This window comes from Misgurnus anguillicaudatus, chromosome 10, assembly GCF_027580225.2.
Source record: "Misgurnus anguillicaudatus chromosome 10, ASM2758022v2, whole genome shotgun sequence".
Taxonomy (NCBI): domain Eukaryota; kingdom Metazoa; phylum Chordata; class Actinopteri; order Cypriniformes; family Cobitidae; genus Misgurnus; species Misgurnus anguillicaudatus.
This window is the reverse complement of record NC_073346.2, coordinates 15,593,306-15,613,905: the sequence shown is the minus strand read 5'-3', so window position 1 is coordinate 15,613,905 and position 20,600 is coordinate 15,593,306. Positions and strand designations below refer to the sequence as shown.

Here is a 20,600-nt window from a genome sequence, read left to right as displayed (position 1 = left end):
TCTTCATTTTTACTGTTGCGATACGGCCTATGAGTGTAAGTGGGAGCTTGTTCCATCGTTTATAATCATCTTCTATTCTCTTGAGTAGTGGTGCATAATTGAGGTTGTATAATTCTGTCATCTTGGGTGAGATTGAGATACCTAAGTACTTAATGTTGCCTATATTGAGGGGGAGGGAAGGATCATGAGTTGCTGAGTCCACACCATCTCCTGATAGCGGAAGTATAGTTGATTTGTTCCAATTGATTGTATAATGAGAGACTTTGGAGAATTTATTAATGACATTGAATGTTTCTATGAGTGATTGGGATGGAGTTTGTAAGTATAACAATAAATCATCTGCATATAGACTAATTTTGTGTTGAGATTTATGGACTTGGATTCCTTTAATTTTTTTATTTTGGCGTATTGCTACTGCAAGTGGTTCTATGAATAGGGCAAAAAGAGATGGAGAGAGTGGACATCCTTGTCTAGTTCCTTGGTGCAAGGTGAAGCTTGGTGAAGTGATCCCATTTGTGATGACTGTAGCCTTAGGGGAAGTGTATAGGGTAGTAATCCATTGTATAAATGACTTTCCAAAACCAAATTTACGGAGGGTGGTGAATAAGAATGTCCAATTGACCTTGTCGAATGCTTTTTCTGCGTCTAGTGATGCAATTATGGTTTTCTGTGGCTGTCTTTGTGCAATGTTGATAAGATTGAAAAGTCTGCGAATATTATCTGTTGCATTTCTGTTCTTGATGAAGCCTGTCTGGTCTGGGTGAATTAGTGAATGCATAACTGTTTCAATCCTTGTTGCTAGAGTCTTTGTAATAATTTTCAGGTCGGTATTAATTAAAGATAGTGGACGGTAGCTAGAGGGATATATTGGGTCTTTGTTTGGTTTCAGGAAGACAGTGATAAGTGCTGTATTCATATGTGTGGGAATGGTAGATGTAGTTTGAATTTCGGTGAGTAATCTATTAAAAGTTGGTGATAAAATATCCCAAAAGTGTTTGTAGAATTCTGCTGGTAGTCCATCGGGTCCAGGTGATTTGTTATTTGGCATGCTTTGTAATGCTTTGCGGAGTTCTTCGGAGGTGATGGGTTGTTCTAAAAAATTTGATTCTTCTGTGGTTAATGAGGGAAGGTCCAGGGTGTTGAGAAAGGATTCAATTTCAGGCTGTAGAGGTTGAGTGTCCGGAGAATACAAACAGCTATAGAACTGGCGAAAGATGTTATTAATTTCTTGTGGGTCCTGTGTAGTTTTACCAGTAGAGTCCAGAATGGATGGGATGAGTGACTTGTCTTTTTTGTATTGTAACATATTTGCCAGATATTTACCTGCTTTGTTGCTAAGGTGAAATTTATCATATTTGAGTTGTTGTATACAGAACTGAGTTTTTTTATTTATGATATTATCCAATTGGGTCCTTAGTTGCTTTATTTCAGTTTGTGCTTCTTCAGATGGGGTGGTAGATTGTTGATTACTTAGCTGTTTAATTTTCTGCTCAATGGTGTTTTCCAATAGTTGATGCTGTTTTTTCTTGTGCGATGAATATGATATAATGATGCCTCTCATGACTGCTTTGCCTGATTCCCAAAGTGTTGATGGTGAGATTTCTGATGAGTCATTGATTTCCAGAAAGGATGCCCACTCTCTTTTTATAAGGGTGTTAAAGTTGGGGTCTTCTAGGAGAGAGGTGTTGAAGCGCCATCTTGTGGAGTTTTTCTTCTGTACTGGGATGTTTAATGTTAAAGATACAGGGGCGTGGTCGCTGATAATAATTGAATGAATAGTGTTTTCTGATATCTGTTGAATTAGTGAGTTGCTAACAAGAAAGAAGTCTATTCTAGAGGAAGAGCGATGTGCTGAAGAAACATGGGAATATTCTCTTAGTAGTGGGTTCCTTGCTCTCCAGCTGTCGCTAAGGCCATAGTCCATTATGTATTGTTTAATTACTTCTGTAGAGTGACCGGTTCGTGCGTTGCTGTGGTTGTGTGTACGGTCAAGTGATGGATTGAGAACAGTATTAAAATCTCCAGCTACTATGAGATTTGTCGTGTTATATAGCAAAGAAAAAATGTTATGAAAGAAAAGTGGGTCATCAGTGTTTGGAGCGTATATGTTTGCCAGTGTAAAAGTTAAGTGATTAATAGATATATTGATGATAATGAATCTTCCTTCTGGATCTGAGATTGAGGAATTGAGAGTGAAGCTGATGTTTTTGTTTATCAAGATGGAAACGCCTCTTTGTTTACTGTTATATGTGGATGAAAACATTTTATCGAATTGTTTGAAATGAATGTATTGTAGTTCCTTATCTGTTAAATGAGTTTCTTGTAAAAAGCAAATATCTGCCTTTAATTTAACAAGGTGGTTGATTACTTTAATTCTCTTAGAGGTAGTATGAAAGCCACGTACATTCCATGTTATTAGATTAAGTGTTTGCATGACTAAAAGTAAGTAGTGTGTAGAATGTGCTATTTTTACCTAAAGTAGGTAACCATGATATATAGAGGTGGTGGGGGGTTTCCCAGGCTGGATTAGACAAACGCAAAACACAGATGGACATTATAGATATATAAACACTACACTGAACATAGACAGACAGGACACATTTACATATGCCACACACAATTATACATTCTGACCATGTCAGCGGAAAATAGAACGAGTAAAGAGTAACAAAACAAGAAACAAAAAATACATAGAGATAGTGACACAATGCATATGATGCTTGATGCAGATATAACATTGTAGCAGTAAATAAGAAGAGAAGAGAGAAAAAATAGCAACAACAACAACAAAAAAATAAAGGAGACCTCAGGGTGCATAATAAGAGTCCATTGATAAATATTGGCGTGGATAATTAGATTTATAACAGGTTTTATCTATAAGGTAATGTAAAATGCATTATGGAACAGTCAGTGTGAAGATGAGCAGTGATAATTTGGTTAGACTATAGCCACGTAGTGATGTTTGGATCGCGATAGAGTTTCCCGTTCACGTACAGTTTGTCTACCGATAATGTAGCTCGTTTTCCTTCTTCGCGGAACTGTTTCATTATCGGCAATAGTTTTCGTCTGCGGTCTTGAATTTGTTTGGGAAACTGATCGTACATCGCATATGTTGTGTTCTTCAGTCGATTTCCTCTGCTTTTAACGAGTTCTTTGTGTTTGTAGTGTTCAAATTTAGCAATTATTGAAGGTGGTTTTTTGGGGTCTTTGGACGGTAGACGGTGAACTCGGTGAAACGTTATCTCCTCAACTGTTGCTGCAGGCAGTTTAAGAGAGTCGTGCATGAATTGTTTTATTGCCTTCTCTGGATCGTCGGGTGTGTTTGGTGGAGGTATGTTTATTCCTGAAAATATCAAATTATCGCGCATGCTGCGACACTGAATGTCCAATATGGTTTCTTGGATAATTTGATTTTCGTTGGAGAGTTTTGTGACTTGAGTGGTGAGATGTGATACAGTTGCTTTTAGTTCGGCGTTTTCTCGCATTAAAGTTTGGATTTGCGATTGAGAAAATTCGAGACTAGCTTTCAGATCACGGATGTCTGTATGCAGAAGTTCGAGTATGGCAAGTTTGGAATTTATGGATGCGAGTACACTGACCTCGACTGTGACTTCCTCGTCTGTTTCGGTTGATGAGTCCCGTTTTCGTATTTTCTTGTTTGGTTCTGACATGGTGTCCAAATTGTAGAAATAGCTGTCGATGAAGTTGAGCAGGTTGTCCGAGTCTTGACAAGGTTGGTTATCCAGTATAGCGAAAGTTGTTTTGATAAATGAAGTCGTAATCCAATGTTTGTTTGTTTGTGTTTGTGTTCAGCACGCTGCCATGTTGGATCTCACCCACAGTCTCGCGATACTCTCAGTCACGGTGCATTCTCCCCAGTCCTCACGGTGCAATGGCGGGGAATGAGTTAATCTCAAGGGTTAATTCACACATCAGTGACATCATCTTCATTTGAAAGACATGGATCAAATTGATTATTTAATACAGGCCACTTAAAGGGCCCTATCATACACCCGGCGCAATGCAGTGCAAAGCGCAACGCAAGTGTTTTTTGATCCATAGTTTTATATTGAAAATGAGTAGACTATTCCTTTAACAGATAAACTGATCTATAGAGCACATTTTGTTACTATGTTGTCTCAGACAATGACGTGTTTGTCCTGTGGCTGCTACCGTAGCTTCTCTATCCATTTCGAAAGAGAGAGGTGAGCTGTGGACTGAGCCGTTGGTTGCAATTCACAATCTCACCACTAGGCGCTGCTAAAAGTCCCACATTGCACCTTTAATTGAATCAACTAAAGATTTTATTGAGAATTGACACTTTATTGTAGTGTTACGCAAAGTAGGAGGCATTTGTGTATGTTTGTCTCACCTGTAAGAAAGGATTGAGGGCTAAAGAGTCCAGAGATCCAAACTACTGCTGGAAATACAAAGTCTTGAGTCCAGGTGTCCAGCTCTCGACACTGGGCCAGAACATCACTAAACCTGCGGAATGAGATTACACCATGTACATCACTCAAGAATGCCGTCGTTCAGTTAGCAAATGTTATTTTTTGTATTTAAAGGGACACTCCACTTTTTTGAAAATATGCTAATTTTCCAGCTCCCATAGAGTTAAACATTAATTTTTACCTTTTTGGAATCCATTCAGCTGATCTCCGGGTCTGGCGGGACCACTTTTAGCATAGCTTAGCACAATCCATTGAATCTGATTAGACCATTAGCATCGCGCTCAAAAATTACAGACAGAAAATTAAAAGTTGTGATTTTCTAGGCAGATATGGTTAGGACTATACTCTCATTATGGCATAATAATCAAGGACTTTGCTGCTGTAACATGGCTGCAGGAGGCGTAGTGATATTACACAGTGCCCGAAAATAGTCCTCTTGGTAACTTTCAATAGCAGATGAGTATTTTCGGGCACTGTGTAATATCATTGCACCTCCTGCAGCCATGTAACAGCAGCAAAGTCCTTGATTATTATGCCAAAATGAGAGTATAGTCCTAATCATATCTGCCTAGAAAATCACAACTTTTAATTTTCCGTCAGTCTTAGTACACGATGTAACTACAGAAGAGTTTTAAATAGGAAGCATTTAAAAACTCTTTGGTTATTTTTAGCGTGATGCTAATGGTCTAATCAGATTCAACGGATTCTGCTAAGATATGCTAAAAGTGCTACAGCCAGACCCGGAGATCAGCTGAATGGACTCCAAAACAACAAAAATCAAATGTTCAACTCTAGAGGAGCTGGAAAATGAGCACACCTTCAAAAAAAGTGGAGTGCCCCTTTAACAGGAAGGGCTATGCAGGTTACTGTACCACAGGGCGAGTGTTTTGGTTGAAGGATACGCCAGTCTGCTCCAGCTTTCAGGAACACTGTCATAAAACAATGCTGTCTGGAGCATCTCCATGTCTGAAGAGAGACTCAATTCTCCCTGTAGCACAAACATCACGACAATGAAAACCGATGATGTCATCTCTTACGTCTTCACTTATGCCTCTATAGATAATATATTGTAGCAAACGTGATACCCAAACCTGGTGATAACCAAGTACATTATTCTGTCCAGTTTGGACACTCATTGTACCTTCAATCCCAGGTCCAGTTCTTTTAATGATCTGTTTATCTCTGCCAGTAGCAGATTCATTCGCTGACACTCCTGCAGACACACCAGGATATACGGACTCCTCTCTGCCGTCTTAGTCATGAGCTCTGCCATATTATATTCCTCAGGCAACTTATCCAGCAGTTCGTCCAGGACGCTCTTCACCTGATCATTAAGAAGTGAGCATTAGTAGACCCTGAGTCTGTGGAATCCAAGCTAAAGTCTCATCATCTCATTATGAGCATCAAAAATGGTCTTCAATCTTTGACATGACCTGACTCAGCCAATATTAAAGATATCAAGGTTATTTTCCACCGAATGTTCTTTATATTATGTAGGATGATACCTTAAAGCGAATATTTAACAATATGAATTATGTGATGTTAATAACGCACTGCAAGCACCTTCTCGTCAATGCACTGTGATGTTCCCTCTCCTGCTGATGAATCTCTGGGTTGAAGTTCCAGCAGGGTTTTAAAGAGGACATCCGATGTGGCTGCCATTAACTCGATCTCGGCATTAGGGTGCATGCTATAAAGACCAGGGCTCTCCACAGGCAATCTCTCATCCACATAGGTGTGATATCCAATGTGGTCCAAATCAGGAGGAACCGGAAAGCCAGGACACAGAAATAGCTCCTCTTCAAACTAGACAGATGAGAGGGTAGAGGTCATACGCAATGAGCATTTCTAGTATAATGATAGTTTTGCATTGTGTAGAGGGGCTAAAATGATTTTTGTGTAGTAAAATGTGTATGTTTAAGTTTTATAAAAATGTGAGCTTAATGATAAATGAGATATTTTAAGCTGGAGCACTGAGTGATAACATGAAAGCATTTTGTCCTTATCAGTACCAAGTGTTCTCTGAGCTGTGTTCACTAACTGATGGTGAGTGTGTGTGCGTGTGTGCGTGCGTGCGTGTGTAATCGATAGCAGGGCTTGTATTGGGCTCTGAGAGATGCAGCTCTGTGTAAAGACTGATGGCTGCTCATCCTGGGTCCTAATGAGACTCGGTGAGGAAGCATTTGGGCAGCAAGCCTGAGGACTGCTGGAAAACCTTAATCATGCTGAACAAAGCCACTTAGTAAATAGATGTTTAAGGGAGCATTAAACTTTAACATGAAGGATATCAAAAAACAAATACAAACAAAGAGGTGAACAAAATATACATAACTCTTCAGTGTCGTTTAACAAAGCCCAGATTTTATGGGCTTTATGTCAGGTTTGTGTTCCGATCTAGTTTTCTTAGCTATTTTTTTTCTTTGCTAATATAATATTTGTTTTTAAGACAAGGGAAAAAGAAAAAACTGAGTTTTGATGTGATGTAATGCATATCCTCACCACTAGATGGACTCATACAGCTACAAACAAATACAATGACCATCCTGAACATTCACTGTTAAAAACTATGGTTAATTTACTTACAAAACTTTACTATTATCCACAATGTCTATACTATACAGTATCTACATCTTTGGACTAGCTCATTAACTTTTAAAAAATAATATGGTCCCACTTTATCATAGCTGCCTTTAACTACTACTACTGTATATACTAACGTAAGAAAAAAATGAATGCAATAATAACCATTGTGCACATACGTGCTGTTAAATAATACTTGCATTAAAAGCAGAGGTGTAAAGTACTCAATTTTTACTTTATTCAAGTGCATTTTTCAAGTGTCTGTACTTTAGCAGAATGTTTTTCTTTACTTCACTATATTCACTATATAAAAACAATATCATACTTTTACTACATTTTATATTTTATTTAATACGTAATTACATAAAAAATCTAGTATTTAATAAAAAGTACTAAATTTTTAACTCCCCGCCAGCCATTTTTTTTTTTTTGATTTTCACAAAAGTTTCACAAAATGCCTTCAAGAAAAAATTTATTGTAAAAATATATAAACATACAAATATAGACCCTTTTACAGCTCACGTGATCAAATAGCCTGCGCGCACATTTAGGCAACAGAAGTGGTGTTATTCCCCGTTGGTTCTAACGTGTTAGCAACTCAGAAAGTTTATTAAAATGTCAAAATGTCTGGTTGTGCATTTGGTTGCACTAATATAATATAATAATATACGTATATATGTATATGGCAACTTTATCTGCTAACGTCTATCCAATCCACTATAGTACACGGATCTGGTAGCTGTGTTGAAAAAGTTGATAAAGTTAACTTTTTAAAATAACTTTCTCTGTCTGTGTTGCTTCACTGCTGATTCTTGCCATACTTCTGTTGCCTAAATGCGCGCGCATACGCTGCCACATCATCATTGTGTACAAACAGTAAAAGGGTCTATATCAAATGACAGAACAGACCCTCTGCTTTCAAACAAACAACACACAAACAAAGAAAACAGGAAAAAGTTTCATCCTATCTATATTTTTTCTCTGCTGAAAAAAATGATTCCATTTACAAAATTTTGCAAAAAAAGTGCTTGCAATCAATTTATTTAAAGCAACACTATGTAGTTTCCATGTAAAAATGACTTACAGCTCCCCCATGTGGTTGAAAAGCGCAACAGTGCCTGGTATCAGGAGGGGCGGGGCTGTGTGCTCTACCCTCCACCGCCACTTTCAGGCTGTTTCTCAATTCTAAGAACGCAAAGAACGAACTTGCGTTCTCGTGGAGATTGGAAGAACGAACTCAGAAGGTTGCGAGAACACAGAACGCACCTGTGAGAATTGAGATGTGTGTGATCTTCCTGTGGGTCACTTGACCTCCCCAGATTTCAGCGCGCAAGTCTGCACTCGATGCATCCTCAATATCAATAACACATCCGGGTATTTTCATGCGTCCTCTGCACTTGCGTTCTTAAGAATTGGAATTGAACTTCGATGATTAATGATGACGTAGAGCGAGGACACAAGGACGCAAGATTGCTGAAGAACGCATATTGAGAAACAGCCTCAGAGTGTGCTTGTAGCAGCTAGGAGGCTGCTCAGGTTGCAGCAACAGTATTTTGTAATTTGTCCAGTTAAAAGTTGTTCTATCACTGAAATAATTTTAGAGACATTATTTAAAGTTAAAAAAAATACATAGTGTTGCTTTAATTAAACAAAACTTTTTTTTTTGAGTTTTTTAGCTAATCTTTTTTGTTTAAATGTAGCTTAAATAAATTGATTGCGACTACTTACCTTAAAAAAATAAAGTAAATTGAAAGAATATTTTTTGTCAGTGTAGAAACTCTTACATATGGGTATTTTTCTTTAAAAATATTTTTTTAGCAAAAAGCTAAAATAATTGCATTTTTGTGAAGGAATTTTGTTAGAGATCAGATTCAGAACAATTATCAAAACATTTGCAGAGTTTAAAATTAGTAAATAACATTTTGGCTTCAGTGTTTTTCATAAACTGGGTAAGTGCCATCTAGTGGATAATCGCGGCATTGCAGATTAACATAAAAATTAATCAAGAACACGCTTTTTATGCAAATGTTTTCTTTTAATGAACGAGATAACTCGTCAATGGCGGGGAAAGAGTTAATATCTTAATGCATTAAAGGTAAAAAACTATGTATTTATAAAATGTAGTGGAGAAATATTATGCATCGCAATGTAGTAAAATGAAAGTAAACAACACTCAGTAGTTCACTCATACATCACTACTTTACACCTTTGAATAAAGCAAAATTTGAATATGCATGTAATTTCTCTTTTATCCCTAACCCTGACCTCAACCCTAACCATAAAGTATACAGTGGTTAAAGTCACCTAATATAAGTGGGACCAATAATCTTATATCATTATTATATTAACAATGTAATTAATATGAATAATTTTGCAGTGCTCATCAATTTCCCTTTTCTGAAATATTTGCAAGTTTGTATTGAAAATGAAGAAATTTTTAAAGTCATTAGTTATTGCTTTCTGCAGTATAGCTTTGAATTTGACACAGTTTGACATAATCTGATTTAGTTTAAGAAATAAATAAATAATGAATAATAATTTGTGTTGTAATGCTCTGAATATATTTACCATCTTGGGATTAATGAACTGTTGAAGGTAAGTACTGCAGAGTCTTCTGTCCCACTCATCTGTGATGTGTCCTCCATATATGATCTCCCCGAACAGATAACACAGATCCTCCCATGGTACCTGACCCACATACACACACACCAAAACATCAGACTCCCATCCCAAACTGATCCCTCAGTCCCGTGTTTAAAAACCCAAAACCCACACACATATCTGTGAACCTGTCTGTGAAATCCAGGATAAAGTCTTAGTTGGTCTAATTTTCAGTTACTCAGTAATATTAAAGATATCAAGGTTATATTTGCACAAAATGTTCTTTACATTATATAGGATGATTTTAGATTTAGATTCGACGTTAGAACGTGATGATTTGTCCCATTCAAATATAAAATAAATAATCACACTTATCATTCACATAGAGAAAAAAAAACTATTCATTAAATCTAACTCGAGCAAAGATGAAGCTCTTCTGAACTCATCCTGTGTTTGGCTAACGTTTGACCCGAGTATGATGAGTGATCGTAAAGCAGAGAAGAAAAAGCGAGTGTGTCTTATAACCGATGACAGACGCTATAGAGGTTTAGCATCATTTGTACCTGTATTGTTTTGCAAATTGCGTCCTTCATCAGCTGTAATTGCAGTGATCACTTATAAAGTGTTGTAAGGTGTCACGCACAACGCGTGTAATTACATTTAGCATGACGCTTCATTTGCCGCCTAATGAGTCCTCAGTGTACGCACATACAGGTTACTGTTTAGTTAACATAATGAAGGACATTCATTTTTGGAAGGGGAGGGCCAAAATCTAGAGCCGACATAATTGGTTGTGACCGGAGTAATGCAGGCAGAGAAAACTACACAATGAGATTGTATGGATACAGTGAGACTGTGACTGTTCTCTTTGTGTGATGAAATTATACAGCGCTGATGTTAAAATCAGCCCACGGTCAGTAACAAAGAGGATTTCTTTCTTTTACAAGACTTGAAATTTTTGTGTGAAAAGGTATGATGTGTTTCTGAATGTTTGTGATTTTTTTCTAGGTGTAAAACATGCACCTTTATCACAAGCAAAAACCTTGATATGTTCTTTGGTTTGTTAAAACTGTTGCAAATAGGATGATCACAGTAATGCTTTACAATGCAAATTGTGTTTTCGTTAAAGAGATTATATTAATTTGTCAGACCAAGCTGAAAAATTGGAATTGCATTTCACTATAAAAATATTTTGCTAATAAAGGGGGTGTGTGTAAATTTTAAAAGCAGCAGGTTGCCCGCAAGTCTGTGAAGTGCTTCTATTAATAGCCTCAATTTTAATATTTTTTATATTAGCTTGGCTTCTTTTAATTATGTTAACATTTTAAACAATGATAAAACATATCAACCATTTAAATAAAATAAAATCAAGTAAAACAAAACAGTTTTGAGTAGACTACATCAAAAAAGTAGCCCTCCAGATTGTTTTATCCTTTGCTCACAAAGGTTGGAGACCCCTGGTGTACAATCACTAATTTAATTCTGGAGTCATTACATCACTATCATTTTTTTAATATTTTTAAATCTCTTACTTTAGCATTTGCCTCCAGGTAGTTGTACAGCACACTGCTGGATATGGTGAGATCTCCACTATTAAACGGGTATCTGTGGTTCCAGCCCTGAGGCCCAAACCTCCTCCTCTCACTCACGCAGGCATGAAAATAACAGAGAGAGAAAAGCAGGCCTTTAAACTCTCGTTCATGAGAACACAGCTCCAGAGTATCCTGAAGAATAAAAACAAATCATCATCATTATGTGATTGTGTATTGACACGACTGTATTAAGTGCAACAGAGAAAGGTCTTATGAGATCTGAGAAAAGACATGGAAAACACCATAGAAAATAACGAATGGCAACAGCTAGTTTGTTTATTTTCAGGAATAACATGAGGGTTAGTAGCTGTAGATAATTTTCTTTGGTATCAGGTTGTAGTTGTTAACGTTAATAAATGCATTTTAGTAAATCCGGCGGTGTGCGTACAGTATGCGCACACTCCTCTGATGAACAAAAATTGAGTCATGCGCACATACTTTGGACAGGAGATTCGGATCACATTTTCATAGAAACACTTTTATTGTCAAATTCAAGGCAAGGGTTAGCGGTATCAAATGAGGTCACAGGAAACAGTCCAGTAGTTTCTTCAGCGTGGTTTAAACATTATGAGTGTTATGGTGTAAAGACCTGTGTGAAGTTATCGAGAGCTGCATGAAGGCCGGATCTCATGCCGGTGGGCGGTTCAGCTGTGAGTTTGAGTGACTTCTCCAGTATGTTACAAGGAATGATGTGCTCATGAGGACTGGCTGCTGGTTCTCCACTCATAAACACTCGGTAGTCTGAATGAGAGTGACGGCCTGTGCTGTCCAACAGCTCCTCTAGACGACCCAACCAACCTGACAGCAGGTGAACGTTCTGAAGGAGATATGTGATTAATCAATACTGCTTATTCTCCATACGCAATCATAAACCTTATTCAATCTTATAAACAGACTCGGATATTTAGTTAAGAAACAGATATTTTTTCTTGCACATTGCAAGTCAGTTTAATCCTTTAACTGGCACAAACCCATGTTGAACTGTGATGTGAATTTTCAAATGAACATTTTTGGTCTAGAAGGTGAAATTAAATAAAAAAATTGTTATAGCAGTTTAAATTTATTTTAATAAAATTAATGCAATAACAAAATAATTTTATAAATAAAATTATAAAAATGTAAATGTTTCACAAAAGTAATAATGTAAACATGAAGCCACAAGTTTCAAGTTGTTGTGATCCAAATTTAAAATCACAAAAAAATGTGTCACTCTTTTAGTGCTTTTACCAACAACGGCCACTAGGTGTCAACGGTCTGCTGTCACTCTTGTCACAAATTAATAAATTACTGTCACTGCATTATTATTAATGCAAAAAAGTTTAAAAATATGAAAACTATATTCTTTGAGCTATCCAATGATACATAGTTTGTCAACATTTTTGTAGATTTATACCAGGATATAGTGTTATGAATATATAAAATTAATATGCATTCCTATGGGGCAGGGTCATGTAACAAAAAACTAGGGATGCACCGATAGGATTTTTTTGGGCCGATACCGATTCTGATTTAAACAGACAACTTGTGGCCCATACCGATGCCGATACCGATATTAAACACTTGTATACAATAATATACAGTTGGTCTATTAGCTAGTTTATTTCTGCATCAAATTATTTTTACTGAACATGGATTGGATCTTATTAACATTCAACTGACCAACATAATAAGAGAGGCACAAATTAAGCTAAAACAAATATAATAAGAGAGCATGAAAACCTTCCAAGGTGGTTTTTGCTATTCAGCATTAGGGGTGTGCAGCGGAGTCAGTATTTGTATCTGTATTTGTATCTGTAACAGTCTCAAAATTATTTGTATCTGTATTTGTATTCGGATGGAACCGGAAGTGGGCGGGTCTTAAACCGGAAGTTTGTCAAATTATATTAAAATGGCATTTTAAATGCATTTTTGCTTTTTATTATAATTATAACTTAAATAACTGTATATATTTATTAAAAATAATAATACAAATTTTTAATCAAAAAGACAAATAACTTGATTCTCGTTAGTAATACTCATGGAAAGCAAACAACTCAATTTTAAATCCTCATACAGCTTGTGCCTATGTGCTATGCATCATTGTATTGTAGCATTAAAATAACAAACTTGAAAGCACGTTGACAAAACTGTAGGCTACATCACCTTTAAATGTTTATTGTGCCTGTCAGCACAGTTCCGGACCCATTCTTTCTAAATGAGTGCGATGTTTTCAGAAAAAATAAGTAGCCTATCATCCATCATCTAGCGATTTAAATATAGTAATTAAACATCTAAAATGATCGTTATTTGTACGTTTTCTAAAAGAGTGAAATATAACCTAATACAACTCGTATATCCATGTCTGACATCTTGGTTTCGGTTTAAAAACATGCAGGAATTTGAAAATAAAGTGCAGGACTTGCTTGATGTTTAAAAGGAGATGTTTAAGGGAGATAAAGTTCGGGAACTGATTTATGTTAAAAAGTTATTAAGATCGACAAACTCTCGCTACTGACATATCCGAAATGCAACGCAGAGACACGCAAGCGCAGTATATGCACAGAATAGTTCAAAAACATCTGTTTTGATAAAAATTTACGAAAGCATAATAAGCATACAACAAACTTGCTGAGCTCATTTTTATTCATATAGCGTTTGCGCGAATATAACGAATTGTTTTAAAAAAAAACGTTCTTATTAATCTTCATCTAAATAAATAAATAATCAGATATTCGTTTAAATTTTCAAATAACAGTATGCTCTATTAAAAATCAGTTTTGACTTAGTTCAAAACCAGCAACATGATTTTAAACAATAATGTAATTAGAAAGATTTAATTCAAATGTTTCAGTTGTTATTTGCTTACTTTATTTTTATGTTAATTGCAATTCATGTCATAGTAATCTTCAGTTTAAAATTTGCTTTTAAAATGTTACATTTTCATATTTTTATCTATTTACTTATTTATTTTATATTCACCTAGATTGACAATAAAGCTTGCTTCGACTAGAAGTAATTAAAAGATCATCTACCGGAGTCACACGGAGATACGGAGTTATTAACGAATATTTTATTATCAGAGTGCAGCATTTTATCAAGGTTTTCTGGTCTAATTAAATAAAACGGAAAAAAAAAACTAAAAGGGTCATTTTTTACAGTTGGGGTTAAAAGAAGTTTGATAATAGCAGCGTTTTTAAGATTTTAAACTAATTCCAAAACAGCTCGCGTTTCTAAATAAGGGTTGCGCCGAAAATGTCATTTTATAGATTGCACTCATTCACTTCACACACATATTATTCGTGCTTTAAGGGGTTTATAATTTAGAGCTGTTCCGGTAAACACGTGATTATATCTGGCCGAATATTTTCTCTGTTATTCGGATGAATTCGTCATTCGTTTTGAAGCTATTATCCGTGCCCTTCCGAATAACGTATTCGGCTTCGGGCACATCCCTATTCAGCATTTATTTTATTAACAACATTAACTAATTTTTTACATATAATGGATTTCTTTATGCAGTTAATTAATAAACAATCGGTATCGGCCTTTCTCGTGCTATTGCCGATATGCCGATGGTTTCAAATTCATCAAAAATCGGCCGATAAATATCGGTGGCCGATACATCGGTGGATCACTACAAAAAACTCTCACTACATTATTTCTATCATCAAATTACCTTGAAATATGAAAACTACTTCTGAGAGCATTCCAGTGATATATAGCTTGTCATGATTTCGAGTAGGGGTTTAATGTTATAAATATGTAAACAAATTTGGCCTACCTGTGGGTCCAAGACCTTTTAGAAACTGACTGTCACTACATTATAAATCTCCAAAAATTGTAATGAAATATAAAAACTACACTCTTTGAGTTTTCCAACAATATATAGTTTGTCAAGATTTTAGGTTTAGAACCAGGTATTAGTGCTATACATATGTAAAAACAAATTGGGTCCACCTGTGGCCATGTGACATTTTAGAAACGGACTCTCACTACGTCATAATTTTACCAAAATGATTATGACATATGAAAACTACACCCATAGAGCTTTTCAATGATATATAGTTTGTCATGATTATTTAGGTTTGGAACAGGGTATTAGTGTCACAAATATAACAAAGTGGGCCCACCTGTGGACCCCTGGCATTTCAGAAAATGGCTCTCACTACGTCATTTCTTTACCAAAGTGGTGATGATAAATGAAATCTACACTCTTAGAGCTTTCAAACAACATATAGTTTGTCATGATTGGATAAGAATTCACATGCAAACACTGAAGCAAACGTAGGTGTCCCGCTGGCGGGACAGTGACATTTCTTAGGATTTAAATGTTTTGAGGCGCACTCTTTTCATAAATGAATCAATTACTCTCCCCACAAAATTCATTTTATAAAACACTGTTGAAAAGTGTATTCTTTTCAATGATACATAGGTCGTGATAGATAAAAATGTACATGCAAAATATTGAAGTAAATCAGGTGTCTTGCTTACAGGACGGTTAAGGGTTAATTGAAGGGACTTTACCTGCAGTATGACCCAATGTCCTCTCTCAGCTGCAGTCTTGAGCGCTCTCTCTGCCACAATCTCTTGCCCTTGACCTAAGGAGATATTATGAAGGTTCCCCATGTCTGTGGTAAAGCCCAGCTTCAGCCCTAATAAATGGATATTGTATGGTTAACATTGATTATGCTACTGTACAAGCTCAATGTTTTAGTCTTTGTAAACGATTTCTGTGTGTACCAAGTGTTTCTACATCTTTAAGGGGGTTGACTCCAGGGGACAGAATGAAGAACGCTGGTGTTGAAGGTCCACACTCCTCATAACACTTTTCAAACTCCATTCGACCAGCATCCACATACTTAGGCCCCAAACTCTCCTCAATAAAATTTCTGTTGTGGTGCACAAAACGGTAAACTTTAGCAATTACTAATTTAAAGCAGTGCATTAAGGCTTATTGTCTATTTATCTGGAAATTAAATCCACCTATGATCAGGTTGTGCCAGCATAACGCTGTATGATTTGAACTAATAGAAGGCCAAACATTGGTGAATGAATGATACCTATTGGTTGTGCTAATGGACGATCATTACCTGAGAGCATAGGTCATCCTGTCAGGCCGAATAGCTCTGAGAATGATGAGTTTTTGGATGGGGGTTTTGTTGTTCCAGTCCTGAGGGAGACGTTCTCTTTCTGGACATTCTGACTCTACAAGTTTCCTCCAGCGTTTGGCAGAACCTTCCACATCCCTGTCCAGACCCCTGAATGCATCCAGCATGGATAAGCTCTGTAGTCACATGAGATTTTAGGTTACGTAGGTAACCCTCATTCCCTGAAGGAAGGGAACGGAGATATCACGTCCCAAGAAGTATGGATGGAAATATTGGTACTGTAATTAATTGGAAATAAATAGTTCCTTTCAGTCGATCATGACGTGACTCTGTAGTGACCGACTGAAAGGAACTATTTATTTCCAATTAATTATCAATATTTCCATCCATACTTCTTTTATAAACATTTACTTTGTATTTACTTTACTAATCACAGAACTGTTGTACTCTCTGAAACATGTCAAAGTCAGTAGTGCATGTCAAGAATTTTCAAGAATAAGATAGTTCTTGATGTTAACTTTACCAAATCATCCTTATTGATTTCTGCGTTACCATAAAATATTTATTTTACGGAAAGGCAAAAGGATTTATTTTTTTAAAGAATATTTCGTCACCCTAAATAATCTCATACAATAGAAATCGAGAATAAGCTCCCAATAATGTATTGTAAGTGGTCTACATATTTTACATACTGTACGTAATTTATCCAATTCTCTTTTCACACAAAGATTTGATTTTGTCAGGGACCGTTTGATTTTGGTTTAATCATACTGCCAAAGTTTTTCCGGAATCTGTGCATGCATTCACACACATCCTATAAAGATCCTGTAAACACATGTGACTTATTGTAAGGACTGCACTTGGTAGGTTTTGTATGCAGCGTCTCTCTCGAGAAACAACGCGCATGCATTTTTGTTTATGATTAGATCATAAAGGAGTGTGTAACACGCGCCCTAATCATTTCTTCATTCCAGTTTGCAGATATTTCTCATCATGAATATTAATCTGCATTTAAAATCTCTGTGTCAAAGACCTGAACGATAACTTCTTGTTGCGATGACCTCACTACGAAACACCTTGTTTCTGCCTTTTGTTCACAAAGGACGCGCTCTGTAAATGTTACCGCAATATCTAGGTCCCCTTTACAATCCCCAAAAACAAATAGGGCACGTGTTTGTGTTAACACAGGAGGCACACTGGCAATTTTATGAGACTTTTCCGATATCAGCGTGCTGCTATATGAATGAGGTTCAATACTGTTTCCAAGTCTTTGAAGTCACTAAGGCCTCGTACACACTTCAAACTTTCGGGAGTGACAACCGCATCTAAATGCGGGAGTAAATCCCCTAAATGTTCATTTCATGTCTATACGGAACAAGACTCACTTCCGAAAATTTGATAATTGACACCGAGATAACCATAGCAACGTTCTGCCGCCTCGCCTGCTTACCACTCATAGCTGACAACGTTATGTTTTGCAATAAACCTCCGTCTTGGCGTTGTGTATTGTATGCATTTGTGAGGTTGCTCCACAGCGCGCTGTCTTGCGGTGTTGCCAGTTCCTCGTTTTTTTGTACTTACATACCGTTTTGGCGCTTAACCGCTTATGGCTTTTGGCTCATGAAGCGGTCAGGATTTTGGTGTTAATAAAGTGTGAAGGTGCCGGTCCCAACATTTGATCTTTGGGGTAAAGCATTTGGATTTATTTCGGTTTATTATTGGATTTTTCTTGTTGGCTATTTTTCTTGTGGAAGATCTGGCAACACTGGGCAGCAAACGCTCATGCCTCTGCATTTTCTGGATCGCGGAAACAAAAGACTTTTTCACCTTCCAGGCATTTATTTGTTTTCAGAACAGAGACCTTTCATGTCCATGATGCACATTTAAACACTTTATTAACTACTAGTTGTTCAGTCCGGTTATGTACACAATATAAATGCGGTTGTTGTATAAATACCTGCATTTTGCGGAAGTTAATTCGGTTGTAGAATGCGGTTGTCAGCCCTATAAATTACTAAATTGTGTGTGTACAGAACAGGATTTAGCATTAAAGGGTGAAGTGACAACCAAATTAATATGCAGTGTGTACAGGACCTAAAACTAAAATCCAACTAAAATTGCTTTCACATAGCAATACTGAATTGCTTTGGAATTAATATAATACATAAATTGAATGAATCACTTTTTTGATACTTTATTGTGCCTTTTTGTATTGGAATTTAAGCTCCAGTCCTCATTCACTTTCACCTTTTGTGTTTCTTGAAAGAATTTGCGTTCAATAAACTTGAAGTTGTATGAATTTACATTTACTGTATAATTCAAATAATCATGTTGACTAATAATAAAGATACAATACTGTGACAATTCAGGTGTGATAAAGCACCAATACATAGATGCCATTTTTTTCTTCAGAATACATTTTTTTTGTGAAACCTTTATTTGGTTTAAATGTGAAGCTTTATTTTAAAAATGATAATTTTCCAAAGGAAAGCACTACAAAGAGCGATTTCCAGACACAGCTTATCCTTACCATAATGGCTCCCCATGCCTGTAGAGACAGAAAGCTGACTGGACTGCTCTGACACACTTCCACAGGAAACCGCAAAAGAAGTTCAAGGTCCTGAGGCTCAACAGTTCCTCTCATCAGGAGAATCTAAATGAATACACCAGAAGAGCAAAAATAATGAGGACATTAGACCTCAGGTTCTTTGAATGCAGATGCGTCCATCCATCAGAGAAGGACAAGCGCTTCTCAGAACAGCTTTACTCTGTTTGATGTGGACACGTGAAGGACGGGTGGTGCAGACAGACAGCAGCAAGGAAAACAGGTGCTGTCCTGACAGGTATTGCATTCTGCCACACCGGCCCACCCTCCTGTCAGAGCTGACCAGCTGAGGAGAGGGGTGCCCGGGCTGTGAGACTTAATCAATAGGAACGGACCCGGCTGTACTGACAGGCCCTAATGGAACTTAATGTAAGGGCAGAAAAGTGAAGTGATTGATGAGAATGACAAAGTGCATGAGGAGGAATGGAGGAGGTGGCGGTGGGTGGATGGGAGGCGTTTCTGTTCCGTCTGTGTCCCGGCTCACTCACCTGAAGGGCGGTGTGGATAAGAAAGGTGAGCCGGTCCCTCTGGAAGAGCCCCTGGCTGGTGTAGTGCAGGGCTGAATGGGTGATGGCCTCAGTGAGAGATAAAACACGCACTGACACGTCTTCATCTGCTGGAGCTCTCTCAATGGCTTTGAGGAACACTTTGTTAAAGGCCTTCAACGTAAAATACAATTCAGATTATCAAAAACAACATTTTCTGGAGACTCGGTTTGTAAATTAATATCTGAATAACTGAAACGTCAATATATTCATGGGTTTCAGGAACGTGACTTTTTTGAGCGCCATCTATAAGACCTTTAAGTGTAGCCGCTCTAGGCAAAATGCAGTCGTGCCGACCCTACACTGACAAATAAACACAGTATTTAAGCTCCTTAAGAGTTCCTCATAGTTCATTTATGTTTGAACTATGGTAAAATACATTTAAAAACATTTTTATTGTGTTGTTTAAAAATGTATATGAACTTGTTTTCTGTGCAGCATTAAAGATTTAAAAACATTGCATCTTTTCTTGTCATTTTAACCATTTTGTCCCATTCCAAATTTTCTGCAAATAAAAACATTTTTATTCGTAACTTGGCAAAAATGTTGGCTAATTAGGTAACAAAATTATAATTTTACTTAAACACATACCTATTAAAAGTAGAGTCAATATCACTATAAAGTGCCTTTTGCTGTCCTCATCAGAATCACTCAGTCATCATGAATATAACACGTAACACGTAACACACGCTGTTTCTGCATTTCTGATGTTAATCTTGAGTACCTATAGAGTAGTATGACATCCTTTATATCTCTGAAGAGACTTTAGTTTAATCAGATTTATAAAAGAAAGATTAGCTTTACCGAATCTTTCCGATAACGTACGAAAACATGAAGAAGGAGTAGTTACTACTGTGGGAGGAGTGAGTACGAGTCATGCAACACTATAAAACACTGTTTAACTTATGATTCACTACATGTTCGTGTCATTTATATAATATGCACGCGCATATTCACAACATAAGACAGAAGTCTTATTTACCACATGCAACTCGTGACCCGGTTGGAAAAATCCAGTGCATCAAACACACGCAAAACTCCGCTGCTACCCCGGATAATAAATTATATTCATTGTTTTCATAAGGCTGGATTTCTTCTCCTTACATCCAAAAACACACTTCTTCATTCGTGCCATTGTT

The 20,600-nt window shown here is 36.8% G+C and overlaps 1 protein-coding gene across 4 annotated transcripts in view; it reads right to left on the bottom strand.

Annotated features, from left to right (window-relative positions):
* Positions 1–20,600, bottom strand: part of si:dkey-233k19.3 (dynein axonemal heavy chain 11) — a 102,652-nt gene that overhangs the window by 3,816 nt on the left and 78,236 nt on the right. For all 4 annotated transcript variants that reach the window (XM_073871955.1, XM_073871958.1, XM_073871956.1 and 1 more), the window contains exons 69-80: positions 19,405–19,575; positions 18,842–18,964; positions 16,294–16,487; positions 15,944–16,092; positions 15,728–15,855; positions 11,814–12,041; positions 11,165–11,356; positions 9,600–9,719; positions 6,015–6,257; positions 5,593–5,775; positions 5,324–5,439; positions 4,373–4,485 (exon numbers count right to left, since the gene is read on the bottom strand). In XM_073871955.1, the coding sequence (XP_073728056.1) occupies positions 4,373–4,485; positions 5,324–5,439; positions 5,593–5,775; positions 6,015–6,257; positions 9,600–9,719; positions 11,165–11,356; positions 11,814–12,041; positions 15,728–15,855; positions 15,944–16,092; positions 16,294–16,487; positions 18,842–18,964; positions 19,405–19,575 (1,960 nt within the window). The remainder of the gene's footprint in view (positions 1–4,372; positions 4,486–5,323; positions 5,440–5,592; positions 5,776–6,014; positions 6,258–9,599; positions 9,720–11,164; positions 11,357–11,813; positions 12,042–15,727; positions 15,856–15,943; positions 16,093–16,293; positions 16,488–18,841; positions 18,965–19,404; positions 19,576–20,600) is intronic.